This window comes from Erythrolamprus reginae, chromosome Z (assembly GCF_031021105.1).
Source record: "Erythrolamprus reginae isolate rEryReg1 chromosome Z, rEryReg1.hap1, whole genome shotgun sequence".
Taxonomy (NCBI): Eukaryota; Metazoa; Chordata; class Lepidosauria; order Squamata; family Dipsadidae; genus Erythrolamprus; species Erythrolamprus reginae.
In genome coordinates, this window is record NC_091963.1 from 93,269,985 (window position 1) to 93,290,436 (window position 20,452).

The following is a 20,452-nucleotide window of genomic DNA, read 5'->3' on the forward strand; positions in this document are numbered from 1 at the left end:
GGGTTTGTAAGATGAAAATGGTTCTTAAGACGAGGCAAACAAATCTTAAACCCCAGGTTCGTATCACGAAAAGTTCGTATGAAGAGGTGTTCGTAAGACGAGGTATCACTGTACATGAAAAATTCCATTCAGAAGCCAGCAATCTCCAGTGTACTAATAAAACTAATTAAATCTAATTCAGTTTTTCTTTTCTTCTAGGACCTAGTACATAAATTTGCCCGGAAAACTAAGAGTAATTGGTCTAATAGAATTACTGAACAAACAACCCATCTAATAATGAAAACAGGTGAGTTAGAAACACAAAACTCATGATTGATTGGGAAGATAGGTAGACCTTTAAGATTGTGAGATCTTAATTTAATAATATGCAATAGCTACTCTTGCCTATTTTAAATTTTTCATAAGGATCTTCCAAATTCTATTTTACATTGTTGCTCATTCATGTTCAGAGGTGATTTTTCTATTTGTTAAATGTTGGATATAGTGATTAGCATAACATTCTTACTATATCATACACTGCTAATATTCCTCCCAGAAGCATCTGGCTAGCTGTTTCATTACAAAAATATTGGTCAATATATCTCCTAAAAATTGTAACGGTTTGGAAGTCTTGAATTAAAATCCATACATTTCCTGTTTTGTTTTGATTTGTTGATTTGTTTTGATTCCATTTCCTCTTTCACACTCATATGCAAATATTTTTTTTCTTTTTCAGCAGAACATTGTAGCAGCAAAACACAATAAAATGTGATTCAATGTTAGAATTTATATCTAGATTGCAAACAAAAGCTACAAATCAGTTAGAAAAGTTAGGTAAAGAAAGCTCAAAAACAAATAAATTATCCTGGTAATCAAATATAAAAAACTTATGTAAGGCTGTTATTTGTGGATTATAGTTCTGCCTTTAACACCATTCTACCCAACAGGTTGTTTCTTAAAATGTTCAGTTTGGATATAAATCAGAGGATTTGTTTGTGGGTAAAGGATTTTTTGACAGATAGGCCACAGTCAGTAAGGATGGGATCTCATCATTCTTCCATTCTTATATTAAGCACACGAACCACCACCACCACCATGGTTGTGTGCTAAGCCCTTTCCTTTATTCCTTGTATATACATGACTGTCCCCCATTTTATAACACCAACACAATTATTAAATTTGTGGATGATATGATAGTGATAGGAAACAGAACAATGAACCTGCTTATAGAAAAGAGGTACAAAGGCTGGCACTGTGATATAAAGAAAATACACTTAACACAAAAAAACTAAATATCAATGTGTGCAGAAATCAGGAGCTTCACAAATGAGTGACTGCATATTGCTGAATTTTAAATAAACTTTATACATTCAAAATAAAGATTTATAGTACCATGTATTTCTTCAGGACCGCATGGTCACAAGAGCACTCATAACAAGTTCTTAAGTCGAACACCAACAACAGCAAGAAAGACGGAGAACACAGGCTAAAGCCCCCATCCTTCTCCTTCTATACTCTGGACATGCTCAGTCAACATTCTACATTGATTGGCTGACTGAACCACCAGACAATATTGGCTCCCCCAGTTAGGAATATATGTACGAGTCTACGGAGAGGGGCGGCATACAAATCTAATAAATAAATAAATCTTGACACTAAATAATTCAATTGACTTCAGGAGGAAGAGAGATGTACATTTACCATTGCACATAAATGGCGAGGAGGTTGAAACAGTTGATACTTTTAAATTTCTGGGTATTTATATCTCAGAGGGTCATGATTATGAATATTAACATGCTTGTGAAGAAGGCACAGAAGAGGCTGTATTTCCTAAGAATGCTCAGGAGATAAATCAATCTCAGCGTCTAACTGCTGTCCTACTATCACAGCACCGTTGAAAATGCCCTGACATGATATGGGAGCAGCTCTGTAGTGGACAAAAAAGCTCTACGGAGAATCATTAAAACTGCCCAGAATATCATTGGGCTCCAGCTACCAGCCCAGTATGACATATTCGCATCTTGCTGTTCTACGAAGTTGTACAACATTCTCAGAGACTTTTCTCATCCTGTTTACAATCTTTTTGGACTGTTGCCTTCTGGCAAAAGGTACAAAACAATTAAAACTCAGACCACACATTTTCTGAATAGTTTTTATTCCAGAGCTATAATTGCACTTAAGAATGAACTAAAGGGTCACCATCAGTGAACTGTTGGATAGTATTACTTGGTCTGTCGTGGGAATGTTTGAATTCCCAGTCTATTTCCTTCCCTCTTTTGAATGTCACAAGTGTGGTTGCAAACCGTATCTATTTTTTTAGCTTCTAAAGCTATTATATGAAAGTAAAGTATCAAAAAGAAGGGGGAAAGCTTTAAAAACAATTACAATCTGATAGGTTTACTAAATCCCATGATCATTTGGGTACATAATCTGTGGCTGCTTTTCAGCAATTATGCAAACTTGGGCAGCATCAAAAAGACACTGACCTTTGTGAAGAACTGCTTACCTACCTCTGCACTATTACTATTGGTGACAGTCATACAGTTCTTCTGTTCTTTTATCTACCATTAAAGACTCCATTCCATTTATTTGCATAAAAGAAGCTGTACTTTTTTTGTAGTCTGTACTTTGAGATACAATTTGCAATCTTTCATTTTATATTGTTGCAAACTATTATCTTGGTCAAGGTATAAAAAAATATCATTCTAAAAGGAGATATGTAATCAATTAAAATAAATCAGTAAAACTCTAGCCAAGTGAGGGATAACCTTTTCGACATCAAGTGGCAAAGTGCATGCACCAAAAATTGGAAAAGCAGATGATCTTCCAATTTCTGGTGCATGGGTGCATGCCGGCCACGTGGTCTTCATTATGCATGCACTGGCTCTGCCTTGCATGTTGGGGGTCCTTGTGCTCCACATCCCCCCCATCAGGGTGGCAGGACATCTGCTGGAAAGCTGGAGCCACTTCCTGGCCTCAGTTCCACAGTCCTGGTTCCACAGTCCTGGACAGGGAGAAAAAGTTGGGCCACATCCCTCTGCTGGAAAGCTGGAGCCCCTTCCTGGCCTCGGAGGTAAGGGGCATCAGCGTTTCTAGAACTTGGGTTATGGGGCCAGCAGACAGGAGAGGTATGCCCTAACTATGGCTGTGATGAAGCACACACACACAACCCACCACCGAGAAGAAACCAATGCAGCCCCTCCATATCCTGGTCATTTCTCAGCCGGTGCACCTCTTACCTCTAAGCCAGTGTTTCCCAACCTTGGCAACATGAAGTCCAGACATCTTCAAGTTGCCAAGGTTGGGAAACACTGTTCTAAGCGACATCTACATGCAGTGCTCTCCTCTGACCCTCACCACTAACAGCAGCTTCTCCTGCCTTTGTGTGAAGACCCACTGTAAGGGAAATATTTTAAAAATAGTCAATGGTTTTTATTCATTTAATATTGAACACTGGTTTTCTCTCTCTCTCTCTCTTTAATATTCAGATGAGGATCTGGTCTGTGACAGAACCCTGAAATACTTCATAGGTATTGCTGCAAAAAAATGGGTATTGAGCTACAAGTGTAAGTGTCAATATTCAATTTTTAAAATTCAATTAAAAATACTTTCTTTCTGGTGCTCTGTGTATTTCAGTTTAGCATTCACGCATAGACTCTTATTAGTAAATAGTTCATATCTTTAGCATACAATAAATTATTGTAAGTTAGCTTTGCAATTGTATCTGACATTTTGCCTTTAACTAAACAAGGAACATTTCATCAAAATTCATCCAATAAAACAATATTAAATTATATAGGAAAATATTTGTTTGTTTTGTTTGTTTGTTTGAACTGAAAGGGACCTTGCAGGTCATCAAGTCCAACCCCCTTCTCAAGCAGGAAGCCCTACACCACCCCAACCAGATGGCAGTCCAATTTTCTTTTGAATGTGTCAAATGATGGGGCATTCACAACCTCTGCTGGCAGGCTGTTCCACTGGTTGATCGCCCTCACTGTCAGAAAGGTCTTCCTTATTTCCAGGTTGAATCTCTCCTTGGTCAGTTTCCATCTGTTGCTCCTGATCTGGCCCTCTGGTGCCCTGGAAAATAAAAGCAGTTATGTCATATTGAACAGTTCCACAAATCCATGGAGTGTCATCTATTCAAAGAAAACATTTGTCTTCAGTAAATGTCAAACACTGAGTAGAAAGAAAGATATTCACAATTACTAGCTTGTGTGATACCAAGGATAGTTCAAGACTCTTTCTTTTTTGAGCAAAACCAGATAAAATGCTTGTAGATATTCAAAGTATATGCCTCAAAATAAGATAGGGCCCTATATATTTTGAACCCCAAAATATGGCCTTTGCTTTGTTACTGGGGGGCGTATTATTTTGGGGGTGCAATAGGTGGTGAGCATGGGACCATATGTCCTATCACTGCCACCTCCTCTCCCTGTTCTTGATGCTGACCCATCGACTAGCCCACTGCAGCTGCCTTGTGGAGCAGGACTCTGCAAGGCTTCTTGTGCCCTTGCATGCACAAACTGCAGGACTGCCACTGGGACAGCACAGCTGGGGTCCTACTGCTGTTCGTGAATGCAGTGGCACAAACCCTGCAGAGTCCTGTTCCACAAGGCAGCGGCAATGGTGTGACACGTTTCTGGCAGGTGGGACATGTTAGCCCGCGAGACACGCATCCTACCTGACACTTGTAGCTTTGTCACATTCCTTGGTGTTGTGTCCAGAGAAGCTCATTGTAAAAGAAAAATTATTGCGAGTTCAATCAAATTTCTTGCATTCACAAGAAGTTTTCTTTGAAATGGGTTTCTCTGGACATACCATACCAAGGAATGCAATGGAGCTACAAGTGTCAGGTAAGATGCATGTCTCGCAGAGGGGCGCAATTTGGGGATGGCAGGTTGGATGGGGAGGGTTGGGCTGTGAGACGTGCAGCCTGCATGGGACTTGTAGCTCCGTTGCGTTCCTCGGTGTTCTGTCCACTGATCCGCCCCAGCTCTCAAGCAAATCAGGAGGGGGAAGAAACTCCCATAGGCTGCCTGAGGAAGCTGAGCTGATAGCCAAACTTGTAGCTGAGCTCAGCAACAGAAGCAGCCAGGCATGCGCTTTCTTATCTCTTCCAAATGGGGGGGGGGGGGAGGGAGTGCACTTCAGACACAGCACCAGGAGAAAGATTCTTTTGGCTACACACTGAATGCAAGAAATCTTTCTTCCCTTTCACTCCAAGAGGTTGCGCAGATGCAATGAGTTTCATGAAAATTCATTTCTGGCGGAGTTTGGAAGAGAAAGATTTCTTGCGTGCATTGTGCTGCCAAAAGTTTCTTGCCAAGAGGGGAAGGGAGGGAGGGAAGGAAGGAGGAAAGGAGGTGCTTTCATTCTTCCCACAAGAGTTTCTTTCCCTTTCCACTTCGCTGGAGAGCTGGAGCCTGGGGAAGGTCAGGGGACACAACACCGAGGGATGGGTGGCTGTTCCTGCAGAAGATTCCCACGCACTGCCGTCACTTGCATCCCCTATCTGAAGGACACAGGGAGGGCAGGTGGAGGATGAGTGGCTTGAGACAGTGAGGGAGGCAGCGGTGGAAGGCAGAGCTGAAGGGGTGGCGACAGGGATGGGCTGGATGCTCCCGTCTGCTACTTAACCCCTGTGGGCTTGCTGTACCTGACTGGCCTCATCACCTCATAGCAAGCCAAAGCACATTTCAAAACACTGCTGGAAGCAGCCCAGAGGAGCCGAGCTAGTCCCATGGGGTGTGTCCGCATCTACCTCGCAATTGCTCTCGCTCTCCTGGCCAGGAGTCACTCTTTCTGCAGTGGTCACTCTTGGCAGAGAGAGAGAAAGAGAGAGTGCAAGCAAAAGGTGGGTATTTGCACACCTCCAGCTGTGTTTTGAAACATGCTCCTGAATGTGAGGAGACAGCGAGGCAGGGATCAATGCTTGCCTCCTCTTCCTCGCAGGTAGGAGTACGTTTCAAATTGCCATAGGCAGAGCCCAGAGGAGCCGAGCTAGTCCCATGGGGTGTGTGCGCACCCGCCTCTCAGTTGCTCTAGCTCTTGCTTTGCCAGCCAAAAGAGTTCCCACCACAAAAGCAGCATCTCCCAGCATCTCCCCCCACTTTCCTCAGAAAGTATTGGGGGAGTCCTTATTTTCAGGGAGTGGGGCTTATTTCAGCTCATGTGCTGAAAAGGCTAATTGGCCTTACTATGGGGACATGTCTTATTTTGGGGAAAACATGGTACCATTCTTTGCATGTCAGAGTGAAACACACAAATACATAGAATCTTGCATGAACTTTGGAGATCATGTATGATTTGTGGACAAATGCTATGGAATTGTTAGAAGAAACTAATGCTGTGGTCTGAATTTCCGATCTTTCAAATCCTTTTAGCTAAGCTAAACAAAAAATAATTATTTTGTTATTCTGATACCAGATTTTTCAAAGTTTTATCTATCTAGATATATTTTTGTATGTTTCATTTTCATATTTCTTATACCATTCTCCTCCAAGAATTTCCTGGAATATGGTTTTAAAATGTGGGAAATTATTATTGAAAATATGGGAACAAGAGAAGACAAGAAAACCAAGCTTTCTCCACTGCGCTGCTGAGGAGAGTCCAACGTGGGTCTTAATTCAGCCTGATTGGTAGGGTCTGAGTTTAAATTTAAAAATTCAATTAGGTAATGCCCTCTAGCTGCCCTCGAAGGTGAGTTTTAAAAAACTCAGTTGTAGAGTAGGGACATAGGAGTTTTTGCTCTAGCTAAATCCACGTTGGACTCTCTTTATTCTATCTTCACTGATCAACTCATCTGATATTTATTATCACTATTGGGAAACTGCATCTGTCAAGAGGAAGTGCTCTGGGCCCTGCCCCCCGTGGGTATTACTCCTTTTGAGTGCCCCCATGTGCCAATTCATCCTGTGCACAGGCACTTCCTTCGGTTCTGTCTCACAAGGTCCCACTTCCAGTACCGAGCAATGCCCTTTGGCCTCTCGGCCACTCCGAGAGTCTTTACCAAGCTCCTGGACGTCTTGACAGCAAACCTGTCAAACTGGATGTCCGTCGTGCCCTCAAAATCTACATCCACTTTAATATAATTTGATTGTTTCTGATTGCCAGGCATGTATTTTTTTCCAATGACATTGTGATACTTTATTTTTCCTACAGTTGCTTAGCTTAAAAAAAAATCAACACAAACTATTTCAGCACTGGACTTCTTGTGGAGAATGAACTTTAAAATCTGTGAGGGATAGGGAGGTGAGGTTTCTAGCAGTGCATAGTAATACTGCTGGCAATCAATATTATGTGAATATAACCTTTTGCAACCCTCCATGCAGTTTTCTGTTGTATTTTTAAAATAAATGTTACAGATGATATACTTTAAATAATAATAATAATTTCTGCTCCAATTGGTCTAGGGATTATACAATCATTCGAAACAGGAAGAATTCTTAATGAGGTAGGTCTTGTCTTTATGCGAGTCTATGGAGAGGGGCGGCATACAAATCTAATTAATAATAATAATAATAATAATAATAATAATAATAATAATAATAATGGATAAGTGGTTTTGGTTTTTTAACCAGTGTATAATGTTTGCAAAATTCTTAAAGAGGAAGTTGAGAGAAATTGATAATTGATTAGTTTATCTTTTTTTTGCCATTTCTTTAAATGCTTAGTCTTACGAACTTTTCACTTTACGAACTTAATTGGTTCCGGAAGGTGGTTTGTAAGGTGAAAAGTTCGTAAGACGAAACAATGTTTCCCATAGGAAACAATGTAAAAGTGATTAATGCGTGCAGGGGGGGGGGAATCGCAAAATGGCACTCCGCTGGGCGGCAGCGCCCAGCTGTCACCTTTTAAAAGTTTGCCAAACTTTTCGGGTTCAGGAGGCTACTGAGAAGCGCAGCCACCCGGCTGTCACCTTCTGAAACAGCCGGGGGGCTTCTCGGCGTTCTCCCGAACGCCGAACCTGGAAGTTCGGCAAAAGTTCGGGTTCAGGTTCTGCCAAGAAGCGCCCGACTGTTTCAGAAGGTTACAGCCGGGCGGCGGTGCCCAGCAGAGCGTCATTTTTGCAATCGGCGAATCCCAATAGGGAATTCCATGGGTGGAGCTTTGACGTCACGAAGACGTCCTTCCTGGAGGCCACGTTTCATTATATAGTGATTTCCACATAAATATAATTTAAATATCCTTTTTACAATCAAATATGGGATAAGAATTGTGTTGCTGAGTCATACATTCTTTCAACTGCCTCGGTTTGGGTATTTGACTTCTTCATACCATAATTCTTTTTCTGCTTCAGTTATATAAGATATGGCTCAGCCAGGAATTCATTAGCATGTGATTCTATTTGTTTTGTTTTCAGGAAGATTTTGAAGTGAGAGGAGATAAAGTCACAGGGAAAAACCATCAAGGACCTAAAAGAGCAAGAGAATCGCCTACTCGAAAGGTATGGTTATTGTAAGTGGTATCACACAAAAGAAAAAAGTTATCCCCAAAGTGTGCACCTCTTCTTTGTCATCACAGAAAATGAAGAAGGTTGAGAAAAAGGTTGCTTTCATAAAGTAGAATCCTGAGAAGGGCTTTCATTTTTCCATGGGCCATAATGATCTTTAGAAGAAAAATAAAATTCAATTACCGTGTGTTGGGTATGAAATTGCCCGGATAGATAAGACAGCCTTTCTAAATAATTTTTGCAGCAATGCTTACAGCTACTTGTATTTCTTAGCTATCCTGAAGTTTTTCAGATTTTTTTTTTCGGGTATAAATTTTTTATTGTTTTTCACACCTTACAGATATTCCAATTTACATATCTCAAAATTAAAATATAATACAATACAATATCAAATGCCAAATTCTTAGGCAAATTAATCAAATTTTTCTAATTATTTATCCAATTATTTCTGGTATATGTCATTCATCCTGTGCTACCTCCTTTCCAAGTGCTATCATCCGGATTTTAGATAATGTTTTTTGCTTTCATTTATATTTAAAGTGCTATAGCTATCTAAATTTCTCTTGGCTATTTGCTATTTTTCCTAACTATGCCATTGTGTTTCAGTCCCTTCCTAGTGTTCTTAGAAAACACATTCCTACTTTCATTTAAAAAGAAACCCTCATTTTATCGTAACTGCCCTTAACAATAGAAAATATCCAAATTTACGTCTCTTTAAAAGCCCAGGAAGGAAAGAGGAAAAAATGATAATTAAGAAAGAATAAAAGGAAAAAGGAAAGAAAAAAGAGCGGGAGGAGGAGGAAAACCACTATTCATATTGTATCTTAATCCAAAATATTAATATTCTTCCCTAATCTAGATATTTTCCACTGTCGTTCTTAGTGTGATAAACTTCCCTAATCTATAAACCCCGCTGCCAATCCCAGCGTAATAATCTTCCCTAATCTGTGTGTCACTGTCATATCAGTGCAATAATCTTCCCTGTTCTAATTATTTTCACTGCCAAATGCAGTGCTATAATCTTTCCTAATCTATATATTTTCCTAATCTTTATATATTATCCCTAATTCTAAATATCCCACTATTGAACTCAGTGATAATCTTCCCTAATCTATTGATTTTAACTCTTTGTTGTTTCAATTGTCTTTCCTTATAATGCCTAACATAATTATTGCTAGTTATTATTCCATATTCATCCTACTCCTGTTATTGTAACTCTCCTCCATTTTCTTTTCCCCCTTCCTTCCACTTTGTTTATCACCATAAATCAAATACTGGTAAGCAATTTATAATTCAATCAATCAGAATAATTTAAAAAAGAGAGCAAAGAAGAAAAGAGAAAAAAAAAAGTCATCCAGGAAATCATTATCAAATATCTCACCTATATTATGCACAATAATCAAAGCTATTTTCATTTTTTTCAATTATAAGCCATTAAATTTTCTCCTCTTATATAATTCTTCCACTTTACACTTTATATCACTTGCTTGTATATTTGTATATACAATATATATAAAATATATGTATTTTCATTGGTAAGCTCCCATGAAATTAAAATATTAATAAATCCAATTCATTAAGGATACTCAATTTTTTTTGTAATTTATAACTTTTTAAGAACAGAGAAAAGAAAGTGCTAATATATTTAAAAACTTCTAAATATTGTTACCAGTGTTTTAATTTTAATTTTCTTAAAAGCATTTAATTCTTAGAAGTACAGTATTTAATTTCAATTTATATTATTCAATGTAATTTCAGTCATATCAGACAGTCCAGTTAGATCAAATCAATCCAAATCAGTTTAATTCAGTTCAAATCATTTCATCTTGAGGGTTGTCTTACTTCCATGCATTAGCAGGTCAATTTTCTCAAGAATACTGTCTTTAAATCTGTAACAAATGTTATTCCAGTCAAATCAATCAGTCCAATTAGGTTAAATCAATTCAAAGCAAGAATACTGTCTTTAAACCAAAAGCAGATTGCTATATTTCCTCCAGCCACATGATGTCGCTAGGTGGCCAATTTTCCAAATCTTCTCTGGATAGTGCTTCTCTGAATAACTCTGAATTACTGTTTTGCTGCAACTTCCAGTTTTGCTGCTACTTCCGGATTTATGTTGTTCTTTGTTTACAGAAGAAAGGAAAGATAAGGATTCTACAACAAAAGTTAAAAATTCCAAAGGACAAGTTTTGAAGAAAACCAATTAGGTAGTTAAAAATAATCCAAATGATGGGTAATTTCGCTACTTTAGAAGCTTTTGCTGAAATGCACAGTTAGCTGCCTTCTTCAATCCTAGGTCATTTTAACTCCATCCAGCAACCAAATGAGAAACAAAAGTCTAAAATCCCATTCAGGCACTCTCCACTCTCTACTTACCATCATAGACAGAAAAGTCTCTTCTTCCCCTCTGCAAGCAAGTCCTCCAATTCTCTTTCCAGATGGAATCATTTGGCTATCCTCCCAGCGTTGCATAGTCTCCACAGCTGTGTTGGAACAGGATGGCTGCCTGTCCAGCTTCACCACAGCTGGTGCAAGACAAGCCAGTTCACCCAGCGGGGCATGCCGGCCCCTGCCAGGCCTCTGGCAGCGTCCCATGTGTCACTCTCCCTGGAGGAGAGATCCGGTCTGGTCCAAAAAGACCAGAACCCCTGGACAATGGGACTTGGGGACATATCCCAGGAGAGAGGGAGACCCTGCTCTCCAATCTAGTTTTTCAGATTTATATTATCAGTAGAATAATATTGTCCCAAACGAGTCTTCGGAGAGGAGCGGCATACAAATATAAATTATTATTATTATTATTATTATTATTATTATTATTATTATTAATATTATTATTGTTGTTGTTATTATTATTATTGAGATGGTGTGATTTCCTCTTTAAAAAGTGATTTATTTTCTGAGCATTAAGATAATACATTCAAAAATTAAAAGGAAATGCCCCGTTGTCCCTTTGTCATCGATAAACATAACTAATTCCCTCCCCTCTAAAAAGGAGGGAGGCAGATTATAATGAGGAATCATCGCTGGGAGCTAGTGCAAGTAGTGTTAAAAAAGTAGTAGTGCTTGTGTCATGCTATTTTGTTTTCATTATTTACTCGGTCGCCTTTCTTGTTGGAATCTAAGGATTTGGAGTCTTGCCTCTGTTCCTGCATAGAGGTGCATGATGGATAGTGTGTGGGTAGGAAGCAGGGGAGGTTTAGGTTGGTCCTTTCTTTTCCCCAATCATTTTAATAGCCCCAAAAGATATTTCCAATTTCCCTCTTGCTTCCCTCTCAATAGGAAAGTCTCTTTCAAGCTAGATGCGTGGTAGAAAGCTGGAAAGGTTAAATTGATGAAGCCAAGGCAACAGACATCAGCTACAGCAGTTCCCATTGGCTAAAAGTGGATAGCGCTAACTAGTAATTACTTCAGCTTCTTTTCCGGTTCCTTCAGCTTTCTTTCTTTCTTTCTTTCTTTCTTTCTGTCTGTCTGTCTGTCTGTCTGTCTGTCTTTCTTTCTTTCTTTCTTTCTTTCTTTCTTTCTTTCTTTCTTTCTTTCTTTCTTTCTTTGATTTTTATGTCCTTCTCCTTAGACTCAGGGCGGCTTACAACATGTTAGCAATAGCACTTTTTAACAGAGCCAGCATATTGCCCCCACAATCCGGGTCCTCATTTTACCCACCTCGGAAGGATGGAAGGCTGAGTCAACCTTGAGCCAGTGATGAGATTTGAACCGCTAACCTACAAATCTACAGTCAGCTTTAGTGGCCTTCAGTACAGCGCTCTACCTACTGCACCACCCCGGCTCACAAAAGTTTTCTTTCATGTGGGGGAGATAGATGTGTACAGTACTTGATAATCTTTTCTTCACTATGCATTTCTCTGCCTTTAAGAATTTTATTTCCCAAATTTCTTATCTCTCAGCCACTGTTCTCAGTACCTAACCATTTTTTTAGTGAATCAGATTAACTGAATTTTCTTCTGGTTGACAATCTAAACTGTTTAGAAACCTCATATCAGATCTTTCTCTTGTCTCACCAAAATGTCTCATTGTCAGTCTTCTTCAGCTAACATATTTCACCATCAATGAATGATATTCCTCGATGTAGTTTTTATTGTATTCAAATCATATAATTTGAACATATTCTGACCTAGCTGGTAATTTAAATCCCACTGAGTTTAATTCTATACGATGCTTACATTTTTGTTTTTGTTTCCTTCCCAGATTTTCCAAGGAATGGAGATTTGCTGCTATGGGCCATTCACTGACATGCTCCCAGGTAAGGGGACTGGGATTCTTGAAGTAAATTAAGGGAATGAATCTAACTGAGGTGTCTTTATTCCCTGTTTTGGTTGTGTAAACAATTGAATTTTGTCAGGAAATGATCCAACTTTTTGAGGCAAAAGCTAACTAGCTTTAATAACTTAATTTTATTCACTCACTCAATGATATTTATCCTTTAGTAAAGCAAGATTTATGTCTTGCTGCAGAGATATTTCTGAATTTTGAATTTTTAGCTAGATTAATGTACATATGTTTGCCCATTTCTGCACAATTCATTCTGCTCCTGATCGTCATTAACAGAGATTATCATTCTGGTTGTGTAGATAGTTATATCCATATTCTTTCTCAAATTGTGATGTGGTTTGAATGTCTGTCTCCTTATCTTTATTGATTTAGTTGATGAATAGTTCTTAAAATGCAAGTTGCAAGGATTGTATGCTGTCTGGATTAATAATAATAATAATAATAATTTATTAGATTTGTATGCCGCCCCTCTCCGAAGACTCGGGGCGGCTCACAACAAGCGATAAAACAATATTGTACAGGCACAAATCTAATATTAAGAAAAAACTAAAAACCCTATCAATTTAAAAAAACAAACAGCACATACATACCAAACATAAATTATAATAAGCCTGGGGGAAAGGTGTCTCAAATCCCCCATGCCTGGCGGTATAGATGGGTCTTAAGTAGTTTACGGAAGACAAGGAGGGTGGGAGCAGTTCTAATCTCCGGGGGGAGTTGATTCCATAGGGCCAGGGCCGCCACAGAGAAGGCTCTTCCCCTGGGGCCCGCCAGACGACATTGTTTAGTCGACGGGACCCGGAGAAGGCCAACTCTGTGGGACCTTATCGGCCGCTGGGATTCGTGCGGTAGTAGGCGGTTCCGGAGGTATTCTGGTCCAATGCCATGTAGGGCTTTAAAGGTCATGACCAACACTTTGAATTGTGACCGGAAACTGATCGGCAGCCAATGCAGGCCACGGAGTGTTGTAGAAACGTGGGCGAATCTGGGAAGCCCCACGATGGCTCTCGCGGCTGCGTTCTGCACGATCTGAAGTTTCCGAACACTTTTCAGAGGTAGCCCCATGTAGAGAGCGTTGCAGTAATCGAACCTCGAGGTGATAAGGGCATGAGTGACTGTGAGCAATGACTCCCTGTCCAAATAGGGCCGCAACTGGTGCACCAGGCAAACCTGGGCAAACGCCCTCCTCGCCACAGCCGAAAGATGATGTTCCAATGTCAGCTGTGGGTCGAGGAGGACGCCCAAGTTGCGCACCCTCTCTGAGGGGGTCAGTAGTTCCCCCCACCAGGGTAATGGACGGACAGATGGAATCGTCCTTGGGAGGCAACACCCACAGCCACTCTGTCTTGTCTGGATTGAGTTTGAGTTTGTTGACACCCATCCAGTCCCCAACAGCCTCCAGGCACCGGCACATCACTTCCACTGCTTCGCTGACTGGACATGGGGTGGAGATGTACAACTGGGTATCATCCGCATATTGATGATACCTCACCCCATGCCCTTGGATGATCTCACCCAGCGGTTTCATGTAGATATTAAATAGCAGGGGGGAGAGGACTGACACCTGAGGTACCCCACAAGGGAGAAACCTAGAGGTCGACCTCTGACCCCCCACTAACACCGACTGCGACCGACCGGAGAGGTAGGAGGAGAACCACTGGAGAACAGTGCCTCCCACTCCCAACCCCTCCAGTCGGCGCAGAAGGATACCATGGTCGATGGTATCGAAAGCCGCTGAGAGGTCAAGAAGCACCAGGACAGAGGACAAGACCCTGTCTCGGGCCCGCCAGAGATCAACCATCAACGTGACCAAAGCAGTTTCCGTGCTGTAACCGGGCCTGAAACCCGACTGTTGAGGCCCTAGATAATCGGCTTCTTCCAAGGACCGCTGGAGTTGGAGCGCCACCACCTTCTCAACAACCTTCCCCATAAAGGGAAGGTTGGAGACTGGACGGTAGTTATTAAACACGGCTGGGTCCAAGGAAGGCTTCTTGAGGAGGGGGCGCACAAGTGCCTCCTTATAAGGAGCCGGGAAGGACCCCCTCCCCAAGGAGGCGGTGACAATCTCCTGGACCCAGCTCCGTGTCACCTCTCGACTGGCCGAAACCAACCAAGAGGGACACGGATCCAGTAAGCAGGTGGCAGAACTCACAGCTCCAATGGCCTTGTTCACTTCATCAGGTGTCACCAAGTCAAACTCCTCTCAGACAAAGACGTTTAGCCCCAGTCACCTCGACTGACTCATTGTCAGCCGATACTGCTATGCAATTGGAGTCGAGTTCCTCAGCACTGCCCTGCAAGGGTTCCCCAACTCCCCCCTGATTTAGAAGGGAGCGGGTCACCCTAAACAGGGCAGCCGGGCGGGATTCCGCTGATGCAATCAAGGCGGCATGGTACGCGCATCTTGCCGCCTTGAGCGCCACTTTGTAAGTCTTAATAAAAGCTCTTACAAGTGTTCGGTCGGATTCGGACTTACTCTTCCTCCATCGCTTCTCTAGACATCTCTTCTGGCGTTTCAACTCCCGGAGCTCCTCGTTGAACCATGGAGCTCTACGGGGTCTAGTGCCACAGAGAGGTCGCAGTGGCGCAATTCGGTCAAGAGCCTCCGCTGCAGCCTTGTTCCAGGCCTCAGCAAGAGACTCTGCCGAGCTGTGGACGAGCAAATCTGGTAAAACCCCAAGCGCCTTCTGAAAGCCCTCTGGGTCCATCAAGCGTCTGGGGCGGAACCTCCTAATCGGTTCCGCCTCCCTGCGGGGGAGGATTGGAGCCAGGAAGTTGAGCCGCAGTAGAAAATGGTCTGACCATGACAAAGGCAATGCTTCTAAGCCCCTTAGTCTCAGACCACTATTCAATTGCTCCGAGAGGAATACCATGTCGGGTGTGTGTCCACCCTCGTGAGTCGGATCCTGAACTACTTGAGTCAAGTCCATGGCTGTCATGGTGGCCATGAACTCCTGTGCTAATCCTGAGGAACCGCCGAGCGACGGCAGATTGAAGTCCCCCAGGACAATGAGTCCGGGGAACTCCACCGCCAGCCCGGCCACTTCTTCGAGCAGCACAGGCACACAAACGCTATCTCTTTATCTTTTTTCTTAAAATTAAATAACAGTATCAGGAAAAGGGAATGCTTAGAAAATTTGCAAATGGCACACAAAATATTGGATAGTTATTGAAAGACTGAAATAAAATTCAATATATCATCTTAACAATATTATTTAGCAACAACCTTTAAAAGGGTGGTTTACTGTCTGTAAAGGATTTGCAACTGTTGCAACATGGCCCCACTATGATCATGTGATTGCAATCTGGGTGATTGACAGCCTGTTTGCACTTATTAACAGTTGCCAAGTGACAAAATCCTCTACTGGCTTCTTCATAAAAGCAATTGAAAGCTGACAGGAAAAGTTGCCCACCACTTTGAAGCTACTAACTTAGGGCTCTCTCCACTTAAGAATCCATAAGAATCCATAAGATTCTTAAGGACCATAACTGGTAGTGTTGGGATAGCAATCATTGTGCAAAGTAGCTATTTAATGTCTTGCTTAACTATTGTTTTGTTGAAAAATTGAGAGTCTAACCTGTCACAGATTATACTATCCTAGGTAATATTCCATTTAAGGTAAAAAAAAAGGTTGAGTATGCCAAGCAGTTATACTGCTGAGTCATAGTGACAGCTGCAGCCTGATTGGGCTAGAACAGTATCAGAAGAAATGCACCTTTGTAGTGGGTGTGGTTGTTGTGGTTGGTTGGTTGGTTCTGTTGTGTGGTTAGTCTTGTGGGTGGATTGGTTTACTGTATCGTGATTTATAGTTGTAGTAAAGTACTTTCTGTAAATAGAAGAATAGGGGAGATTCTATTTTTGCTACACTGAAGAGTAAAACTTCTTCAACCAGTTCCTATTTAATTGTCTTCATTCTTCATCGGCTTCAGTTCCTGAGTTCCTGTGTCACACATTCCCGTGCCTAGCCAGTAGCTTTTGAATGCAACTTGGACATAATCAACTTATGATCATAAGTTGAGGAACATGTACAAGTTTGCATTTGGTGAATTTTGTGACCAGTGCTAAGTTCCACAAGATTGAGAAATATAGAATATGCAACTGAAAAAAACGAAACAGATTTGCTTGTAATGTCAGTAGTCATCAATTTGGGCTTAACATCTTAAGGGTGGATAAAATACTTTGTCATTATATATAATGCATTTTGTTTATCTTTTGGGAATTTATCAGAACAGCTGGAATGGATTGTAGAGCTCTGTGGTGCCTCCATTATAAAACAACCTCACTTATTTGAACATGCAACGGTAAGCTTGACAACTGTATAGGCCAGTTGGAGAAAGAAAGATACCAACAATCAGCACTTCCCAGCTTCCCTTTATTCTTTCAAGATGTTGGTAAATTTAGCTGGTTCTGCTTAGATACAAAATCATTTCTGTGCGGTTATTTATTCATTCATTTTTCAAATTTATAAGCCGCCCCTCTCCTGACGGATTCAGGGCGGCATACAACAGTAAGATGAATACAAAATTTAAAAATACTCCAAAGTACCGTAAATACAATAAAATGAATACAAAATTTAAAACCCAATATAGAACAAGCATACAAGTCATTCATACTACTGGCCGGACAAAATGCTATCGCCCAACGGCCCTAGGCCTGCTGACAACCCTTTCGTTATATTGCCCTTTATTGCTACTACAAATCCTCTCCCACAAGTTATTGCAAATAAACATAGATGCATGCATCTCTGTGAGATTGCAATATGTCACTCACTAAGAAAACTTGTGAATACTACTCATTTCTTTTAAAGAGAAAATATGTAAATGAGTAGTAATGTATCCGTGTATGGCATCTTTTAAACTACAGTTTGTAACCTTTATATTCTGTCATGGCTTTGCCATGAGTATCATGTATCTCCTTTAACTTTCATTTTGTCACATAGAGTAATTGTTTGCCTGTGGAATCTTTATTTCTTCTGTGATTCGTCACCCGATTGCAGTATTACAGCAAAGCTGAAGAATAGTATGCCTTAGCAGTACAAATTATATATAGGAAAGATGCATTGATCCTATAAGCCACTTTTTCTTTTCCTTTTTGTCTTTTATCCTGTAATCATTTAGGACTTCACTGCTGTGATAGTTGTTGAGCCTGATGCATGGACGGAAGAAATCACCTGCCAAAGTGAGATGATAGTGCTGCTTGTGTCTCCCCAGGCATAAAGGCTTTACAAAATGTTTGACCGCCTTTTTACTTGGTATAATAAAATAATGTCGCAGATTAATATGTGAGGGATTAAGAAGTATGGTTGGCTTTAATCATGAGGCATAACTGTCATTACCACCAGCTTCTCTTCCCTAAGAAATTGGTAAAAGACATTACTGTTCTTCAACCGTAGCAGAATTGAAAGAGACCTCGGAGGTCATCTAATCTAACCTCCTGTTCTCTCAGGAAACCTATATTATTTCTGATAAATGGCTGTGCGGTCTCTTAAAAACCTCCAGTGATGAATGGGGCACCCACAACTTCAAAAGGCAATTTGTTCCACTAGTTAATTGTTCTTATATTAGGATTTTTGTTATAGTTTTAGGTTACTTCTCTCCTTGGTCACTTTCCTCCCATAGTTTTTTTTCCTGCTTACAGGTGCTTTGATAAATAAGTTGCCCCCTCTTCCTTGTGACAACTCTTCAAGTATTGGAAGGTAGCTCTCATGTCACCCTTGTCCTTCTTTGCATTAGACTAGGTATACCCAGTTCCTGCATTTGTTCTTTGTATGTTTTGGCTTTTAGGCGCCTAATAATTTTGTTACTCTTCTCTGAACTCTTTCCAGAATGTAAACATGGTTTTTGTATTGGGATGATAACAACTATATGCAATATTCAAAGTGTGGTCCTACCAAGGCTTTATAAACCAGTACAGTGGTACCTCGAGATACGAGTTTAATTCGTTCCGGACCTGGGCTCTTAAGTCGAGCAGCTCTTATCTCGAACGACTTTTCCCCATAGGAATTAATGTAAATAATTTTAATTGGTTCCAGCCCTCAAAAAACTCACAAAGTTAGTCTAAATTATGCAGAAAGACATGTTTTTAATGAAGAAATGTACATGTACATATAAATGAATAATGAAGTTTCTTTCACTTAACTTGTAAACTTTCTTAAACTTTTAAATTTACATATGTTCAACTTCTCTGCCACCCAATCCTGTAGGACAGAGGTCCCCAACCCTTTTTGCACCAGGGACCGGCTTTAAGCGATCAAGAGAGGAATGGGTGAATGAATGGACGGAGGGTGGGAAGGAAGGAAGGAAAGAGGGAAGGGACAGGAACAGAGGAAGGAAGCAAGGAAACTTATGAAAGGGGAGAGTAAGAGAGGAATGAGTGAAGGGAGGGAGGGAGGGAAGAAGGTGGGAAGGAGAAAGAAAAGAAGAAATAGAGGAAGGGAAGGTAAAAGAGAGAAAGAAAAAGAGCAAGAAAGAAAGAAAGAAAGAAAGAAAGAAAGAAAGAAAGAAAGAAAGGGGGAAGGGACAGGAACAGAGGAAGGAAGCAAGGAAACTTATGAAAGGGGAGAGTAAGAGAGGAATGAGTGAAGGGAGGGAGGGAGGGAAGAAGGTGGGAAGGAGAAAGAAAAGAAGAAATAGAGGAAGGGAAGGTAAAAGAGAGAAAGAAAAAGAGCAAGAAAGAAAGCAAGAAAGAAAGAAAGGGGGAAGGGACAGGAACAGAGGAAGGAAGCAAGGAAACTTATGAAAGGGGAGAGTAAGAGAGGAATGAGTGAAGGGAGGGAGGGAGGGAAGAAGGTGGGAAGGAGAAAGAAAAGAAGAAATAGAGGAAGGGAAGGTAAAAGAGAGAAAGAAAAAGAGCAAGAAAGAAAGCTGCAAGCACCCCCCCGAGCCCCCCAGGCCGGCTGCAACCTATTAAAACACGCGCGCTGCTTCGCAGCTGTCTCCTGAAGCCGAACGCGGAAGTTAGCGTTTGGCTTCAGGAGACAGCTCCTTGGCGCTTGTATCTCGAATTTGGGCTTGTAAGTAGAACAAAAATATCTCTCCCCTCCCAGCTCTTATCTCGAGTTGCTCTTAAGTAGAGCAGCTCTTATGTCGGGGTTCCACTGTACTAGTATTTCACGTGATCTTGATTCTCTCTCTCTTAATGCAACCTAGGATTGCATTGGCTTTTTTGACTGCTGCCACGTACTGTTGGCTCATGTTTAGATGGTTGTTCATTAGGACTTCAAAATTGCTTTCCCAATTACTAGTGTTGAGACAGGTTTCACCTAGTCCAGTGATGGCGAACCTATGACACGCGTGTCAGTACTGACACGCGTAGCCATTTTCAGTGACACGCGGCCGCTAAGGAAATCAGGTGTCCATTTTTCCAGATGAAGAAATATCGTCGCTTCGCGTTCTCTTTCATTGGGTGAGCCGATTCTTTCCATTAGAACGAAACCTGTTCCTTCCAAAGAGCCCCTTCCGGGAATGGAGCTGGGCCGAAGGGGTTTTTCTACTCGTTTCCGGGGGAGCAATACCGCGGTTTGTCCAGCAGATGGCACTACGATCCCATTCATCGCTCACGCAGAAAATGGGTTTTCTAAGCATGAAGTCGCCACCTTTTGTCTTACTGTCTCTCGGGGATCGTTAAGTCTCCACCATCAGACATTACGGGGAACGCGCGGCTCCCCAATGTTTGGGGGTGGGTGGGTGAAAGAGGGCCATCAGATGCTGCACAAAACGCGGGACATC

At 41.3% G+C, this 20,452-nt stretch overlaps 1 protein-coding gene across 3 annotated transcripts in view; it reads left to right on the plus strand.

Moving 5' to 3' along the window:
* Positions 1–20,452, plus strand: part of BRCA1 (BRCA1 DNA repair associated) — an 88,624-nt gene that overhangs the window by 63,258 nt on the left and 4,914 nt on the right. For all 3 annotated transcript variants that reach the window (XM_070727011.1, XM_070727010.1, XM_070727009.1), the window contains 7 exons: positions 199–286; positions 3,468–3,545; positions 7,395–7,435; positions 8,345–8,428; positions 12,641–12,695; positions 16,953–17,026; positions 17,843–17,903. In XM_070727011.1, the coding sequence (XP_070583112.1) occupies positions 199–286; positions 3,468–3,545; positions 7,395–7,435; positions 8,345–8,428; positions 12,641–12,695; positions 16,953–17,026; positions 17,843–17,903 (481 nt within the window). The remainder of the gene's footprint in view (positions 1–198; positions 287–3,467; positions 3,546–7,394; positions 7,436–8,344; positions 8,429–12,640; positions 12,696–16,952; positions 17,027–17,842; positions 17,904–20,452) is intronic.